This window comes from Salvelinus namaycush, chromosome 20 (assembly GCF_016432855.1).
Source record: "Salvelinus namaycush isolate Seneca chromosome 20, SaNama_1.0, whole genome shotgun sequence".
Classification (NCBI taxonomy): Eukaryota; Metazoa; Chordata; class Actinopteri; order Salmoniformes; family Salmonidae; genus Salvelinus; species Salvelinus namaycush.
The window spans coordinates 24,351,564-24,358,581 of record NC_052326.1 but is presented as its reverse complement, the minus strand read 5'-3'; the positions used below and the strand labels follow the sequence as shown (position 1 = coordinate 24,358,581).

The 7,018-nt window shown below is 45.7% G+C and overlaps 1 protein-coding gene across 5 annotated transcripts in view; it reads right to left on the bottom strand.

Annotated features, from left to right (window-relative positions):
- The window catches only part of foxp4 (forkhead box P4), a 169,722-nt gene that overhangs the window by 99,531 nt on the left and 63,173 nt on the right, over nt 1–7,018 (bottom strand). For 3 of the 5 annotated variants that reach the window (XM_039015902.1, XM_039015903.1, XM_039015904.1), the window contains exon 1: nt 6,085–6,357. In XM_039015902.1, coding sequence (XP_038871830.1) covers nt 6,085–6,330 — 246 coding nt within the window. In that variant the 5' untranslated portion in view covers nt 6,331–6,357. Of the gene's footprint in view, nt 1–6,084; nt 6,358–7,018 lie in introns of those variants that run through there. The other 2 variants (XM_039015906.1, XM_039015905.1) reach the window with 2 other exon arrangements.

The window sequence follows — 7,018 nt, the reverse complement described above, 5'->3', positions numbered from 1 at the left end:
TGGGGATGAGGTAGTTGGATGGGCTATTTACAGGTGGGCTATGTACAGGTGCAATGATAGGCAAGCTGCTCTGACAGCTGATGCTTAAAGTTAGTGAGGGAGATATGAGTCTCCAGCTTCAGTGATTTTTGCAATTCGTTCCAGTCATTGGCAGCAAAGAACTGGAAGGAAAGGCGGCCAAAGGCGGAATTGGCTTTGGGGGTGACCAGTGAAATATACCTGCTGGAGGGCGTGCTACGGGTGGGTGCTGCTATGGTGACCAGTGAGCTCAGATAAGGCGGGGCTTTACCTAGTAAAGACTTATAGATGATCAGGAGCCAGTGGGTATGGCAACGAATATGAAGCGAGGGCCAGCCAACGAGAGCATACAGGTCGCAGTGGTGGGTAGTATATGGGGCTTTGGTGACAAAACAGATGGCACTGTGATAGACTGCATCCAATTTGCTGCGTAGAGTGTTGGAGGCTATTTTGTAAATGACATCGCCAAAGTCAAGGATCGGTAGGATAGTAGGGTATGTTTGGCAACATGAGTGAAGGATGCTTTGTTGCGAAATAGGAAGCCGATTCTAGATTTAATTTTGGATTGGAGATGTTTGATGTGAGTCTGGAAGGAGAGTTTACAGTCTAACCAGACACCTAGGTACTTGTAGTTGTCCACATACTGTCCACAAGTCAGAACCGTCCAGAGTAGTGACGCTGGACGGGTGGGCAGATGCGGGCAGCGATCGGATGAAGACCATGCATTTAGTTCTACTTGCATTTAAGAGCAGTTGGAGGCCACGGAAGGAGAGTTGTATGGCATTGAAGCTCGTCTGGAGGTTAGTTAACACAGTGTCCAAAGAAGGGCCAGAAGTATACAGAATGGTGTTGTCTGCGTAGAGGTGGATCAGAGAATCACCAGCAGCAAGAGCGACATCATTGATGTATACAGAGAAAAGAGTCGGCCCGGGAATTTAACCCTGTGGCACCCCATAGAGACTGCCAGAGGTCCGGACAACAGGCCCTCCGATTAGACATACTGAACGCTGTCTGAGAAGTAGTTGGTGAACCAGGCGAGGCAGTCATTTGAGAAACCAAGGCTGTTGAGTCTGCCGATAAGATTGTGGTGATTGACAGAGTCGAAAGCCTTGGCCAGGTCGATGAATACGGCTGCATAGTATTGTCTTTTATCGATGGCGGTTATGATATTGTTTAGGACCTTGAGCGTGGCTGAAGTGCACCCATGACCAGCTCGGAAACCAGATTGCATAGCGGAGAAGGTACGGTGGGATCTGGTCGGTGATCTGTTTGTTAACTTGGCTTTCGAAGACCTTAGAAAGGCAGGGTAGGATAGATATGGCTCTATAACAGTTTGGGTCTAGAGTGTCTCCCCCTTTGAAGAGGGGGATGACCGCAGCAGCTTTCCAATCTTTGGGGGATCTCAGACGATATGAAAGAGAAGTTGAACAGGCTAGTAATAGGGGTTGCAACAATTTCGGGCAGATCATTTTAGAAAGAGAGGGTCCAGATTGTCTAGCCCAGCTGATTTGTAGGGGTCCAGATTTTGCAACTCTTTCAGAACATCTGATTTGGGTGTCTGGATTTGGGTGAAGGAGAAATGGGGGAGGCTTGGGCAAGTTGCTGTGGGGGGTGCAGGGCTGTTGACCGGGGTAGGGGTAGCCAGGTAGAAAGCATGGCCAGCCGTAGAAAAATGCTTACTGAAATTCTCAATTATTGTGGATTTATCCGTGGTGACAGTGTTTCCTAGCCACAGTGCAGTGGGCAGTTGGGAGGAGGTGCTGTTATTCTCCATGGACTTTACAGTCCCAGAACTTTTTGGAGTTTGTGCTACAGGATGCTAATTTCTGTTTGAAAAAGCTAGCCTTTGCTTTCCTAACTGCCTGTGTATATTGTTTCCTAACTTCCCTGAAAAGTTGCGTATCGCGGGGGCTATTCGATGCTAATGCAGTACGCCACAGGATGTTTTTGTGCTGGCCAAGGGCAGTCAGGTCTGGAGTGAACCAAGGGCTATATCTGTTCCTGGTTCTACATTTTTTGAATGGGGCATGCTTATTTAAGATGGTGAGGAAAGCACTTTTAAAGAATAACCAGGCATCCTCTACCAACGGAATGAGGTCAATATCCTTCCAGGATACCCGGGCCAGGTTGATTAGAAAGGCCTGCTCAATGAAGTGTTTTAGGGAGCGTTTGACAGTGATGAGGGGTGGTTGTTTGACCGCAGACCCATTACGGACGCAGGCAATGAGGCAGTGATCGCTGAGATCCTGGTTGAAGACAGCAGAGGTGTATTTGGAGGGCAGGTTGGTTAGGATGATATCTATGAGGGTGCCCGTGTTTACGGATTTGGGGTTGTACCTGGTAGGTTCATTGATAATTTGTGTGAGATTGGGGACATCTAGGTTAGATTGTAGGACGGCCGGGGTGTTAAGCATGTCCCAGTTCAGGTCACCTAGCAGAACGAACTCTGAAGATAGATGGGGGGCAATCAATTCACATATGGTGTCCAGGGCACAACTGGGGGCTGAAGGTGGTCTATAACAAGCGGCAATGGTGAGAGACTTTTTTCTGGAAAGGTGGATTTTTAAAAGTAGAAGCTCGATTTTGTTTGGGCACAGACCTGGATAGTATGGCAGAACTCTGCAGGCTATCTCTGCAGTAGATTGCAACTCCGCCCCCTTTAGCAGTTCTATCTTGTCAGAAAGGATTGTAGGTGGCCTTCCTAAGCCAGGATTCCTACAGGGCTAGGACATCCGGGTTGGCAGAGTGTGCTAAAGCAGTGAATAAAACAAACTTAGGGAGGATGCTTCTAATGTTAACATGCATGAATCCAAGGCTTTTACGGTTACAGAAGTCAACAAATGAGAGCGCCTGGGGAATGGGAGTGGAGCTAGGCACTGCAGGGCTTAGATTAACCTCTACATCACCAGAGGAACAGGGGAGGAGTAGGATAATGGTACGGCTAAAGGCTATGAGAACTGGTCGTCTAGTGCATTCAGAACAGAGAGTAAAAGGAGCAGGTTTCTGGGCGCGCAAGAATAGATTCAAGGCAAAATGTACAGACAAGGGTATGGTAGGATGTGAATACAGTGGAGGTAAACCTAGGCATTGAGTGACGATGAGAGAGGTTTTGTCTCTAGAGACACCATTTAAACCAGGTGAGGTAGTCAAAGATTATAGGGTACCCTAGGAAACACTGACCAACACTTTGATTCCTACCCTGTCACAATAACTCCTCCCTGGCTTTCTGAGTTCGTTGTCATGTCAAACACTGTATTCAAAGAGCCCAATATTATAATCTAACTATAGAATTTGAATAATCATTATATTTCCATGATTTCAACAGTTCACACAAGTGTTCACTCAAGTCGCAAGTCAAATAGTAATTGCAATATTTGGTTAAAAATAAGGCATAGTTTTTTTGCCCATATCGTGCAGTCCTAAATTGCAGTCTGAAAATGATCTCAAATTAGTGCAGGAAATGCATTTTATTTTTGAAAAAGCTGAAAATAATTTTGGGTTTAAGTTTAATTGAACAGTATAAAACAATGAGAATAGAGAAAGACACCTTGAAATCACTTAGAATGTACAGTGCATGAATAACTCATCAAGCAAAATGAAAGCACACTTTTATCATTGAAAAACAAAACACCATCAAATACCATCATACCATAATTTAATACCATCATATAATATCCCAAAATTGGGATATTATATTTTGGCCATATCGCCCAGCCCTATCAATAGCCTTCCCTCACTTTACCCTGCAACCTGCTACTATGACCAAAAAGAGAGAGAGATAGAGAGAGAGAGAGAGAGAGAGAGAGAGAGAGAGAGAGAGAGAGAGAGAGAGAGAGAGAGAGAGAGAGGCCGGTGGAGGGGTTTGACGGCTGGAGATGGCTGTGATTTTTCCCAGGCTCCCAAGGGGCACAGGAAGAGACGGCATTGTATTCTGACAACGCCGCCTGTAAAAAGCACTGTGTGTGTGTGTATCTCATGATTTTACATGTGGAATATCACACAATTTCACATGTGTAGTTTCATGTTATCACATTAACTTCACATAACATAACATGATCACATGAAAACACACACACTTCACATGTGATCACGTGAAATTCATGTGGTTTTTCTGTAAGGGGTGTGTTTGCGTGTGTGTGTGTGTAAAGAGGCTCAGTGGTTCCTCTCTGTTTCAGTGCGTCTAGGCAGGGTGTTTAACCACCTACACTGCACTGTACTTCAGGTGGATGAGGAGAATAGAGGAGGTTAGGAGAAAAAGGGAAAGAGAGAGAGAGACAGAGAGAGAGAAAGGGGGAAAAACGGGTATTTAAGGTATAGCTGTGATATCAAAGGACCATGCAATGCTTACTGGCACGGAACTCAGATCTGGGCTGGAGAGGGGGGAGTGGAGGATATTGAGTGGTGATGACAGGAGAACACAAATACACAGATCACTGTTCTACTCTTCATGGAGCAAAAGAGAAGGAAAGAGAGAGAGAGAGACAGAGAGAGAGAGAGACAGATGTAAATATCTCCATTGCATCATGGTATGATAAATTAGATACACAGTAGAGATTCTGACTAGACCGACTGTAACTCCAGGAACTAGAGGAACGGTTGAGATTCTCTTCCATCAAGCAGAGAGGGCGCGAGAGAGGAAGAGAGGGAAAGAGAGAGAGGGAGTGAGGGGAAGAGAAGGAAAGAGAGAGACAGAGAGAGAGTGAGAGAGGAAGAGAGGGAAAGAGAGAGAGTGAGATAGGAAGAGAGGGAAGGAGAGAGACAGAGAAACAGTGAGAGAGGAAGAGAGGGAAAGAGAGAGACAGAGAGGGAATGAGAGAGGAAGAGAGGGAAAGAGAGAGACAGAGAGAGAGTGAGAGAGGAAGAGAGGGAAAGATGGAAAGCAAGAGGGTGGTATGTTTGAGGTTGGTAAGGCATATAAGGGAGGAAATAACCACTGCATACACACACAGACGCACACACAGACACGCAGGTGCAACAACACAGAATAAAGAGCTACTTGTGTGAGGTACGGTTGAGGGTTTGTGTCCAGTGCTGGAGGTTTCAGAGGAAACAGAGGGAGAATGCAGTCAGAAAAGAAGGGAGGAGGGAGAAGGTAGAAAGAGAAAGGATAAGAGTGGAGAAGTAGAAGTTCTCTTCATTTACATAATCCACCTTCATTATAATCACTATAGTTACTACTATAGTTACTCTGCTGCTCTTTTCATATAGGGGCCTCAACTCAAATAATGTTGTCCTGTTTATAGGCCTATGTACAGTATGTGCGTGTGTGTGTGTGTGTGTGATGTCACTAGTTTGGCAGTATAGAGAGTCAGGGAGGAGGAATTTGGGGATCTGGGATAACGGGAAACAAAGTGTGGATTTTCAGCCAAGGAACTCCAGGAAGCACGGAAATTCTATCTGATACAGTGGCTAGGGGAGGGGAAACACTGACGCACCGGGGGGAACTAAAACAACGCAATACCGACCACATCACGCTATTGTGTCACCAACCTTGAAATAAAACACACACACACACAAGCTTGTCCACACAAACCCACACCAATAAATACAGTGTTTTTCAGTTATCAAATGCAAACACACACACACACACACACACACACACACACACACACACACACACACACACACACACACACACACACACACACACACACACACACACACACACACACACACACACACACACACACACACACCTTAATGAAACAAGTGTTTCTCCAGTAGAGAGAGTGAAAGTGAAGTGAAGATGATGCAGTTTGTCACGTAGTTAAAAGCTTCCAGGGATCTGATTGCAATAAGATGGACGTACGTTCTATTTGCCATGTATATGTCAGCACGGCTTCTCAACATATTGCCTGGGACAATCAGCATTACATCATGTAAACGACTGTACATAGTGCTTCTAAACAATTATGTCAATAATATATGTTGCACAACTGTTGGGTGTTAGACGACTACTCAAACACACACACACACACACACACACACACACACACACACACACACACACACACACACACACACACACACACACACACACACACACACACACACACACACACACACCTGTTGCTGCTGGAGGTGCAGTAGGTCCACTGGGCTGATCTCCCCATTGGTGTCTCCGTTGGACCCGCCTTCTCTCCCTCCCCCGCCATCCGATTGGCTGCTGAGGTTGCTGACTCCGTTCTGATTGGAGGTCGTAGTTCGAATGGTCTCAGAGGCTGATTCCACCATCATCACGTGGCACCTGGGAGCGAGGGAGGAGAGAGAAAGACAAACAGAGATTAGGTGACGGTGAACGAGTGCATTCATGGCAGTGTGAGCTGTGTTCTGGAGCCTGGGTCAACAAACAAAAGAGAGAGAGAGAGAGAGAGAGAGAGAGAGAGAGAGAGAGAGAGAGAGAGAGAGAGAGAGAGAGAGAGAGAGAGAGAGAGAGAGAGAGAGAGAGAGAGAGAGAGAGAGAGAGAGAGAGAGAGAGAGAGAGAGAGAGAGAGAGAGAGAGAGAGAGAGAGAGAGAGAAAGAGAGAATGAGAGAGAGAGAATGAGAGGGAGAGAGAGAATGAAACAGAGAATGAGAGAGAGAGAATGAAACAGAGAATGAGAGAGAAAGAATGAGAGAGAGTGAGAGATATAGATAGAGAGAGAGAGAATGAGAGAGAGAGAGAGAGAGAGAATGAAATAGAGAATGAGAGAGAGAATGAAATAGAGAATGAGAGAGAATGAGAGAGAGAATAAAATAGAGAATGAGAGAGAGAATGAGAGAGAGAATGAGAGAGAGAGAATGAAATAGAGAATGAGAGAGAGAGAGAAAGAGAATAAAATAGAGAATGAGAGAGAGAATGAGAGAGAGAATGAGAGAGAATGAAATAGAGAATGAGAGAGAGAGAGAGAGAGAATGAAATAGAGAATGAGAGAGAGAGAAAGACAATAGAGAGAAGAGGACACAGTGGTGCTCACACACAGATTTGACTGTAGGGCCAGGGGTGAGGGGATGGGGGTG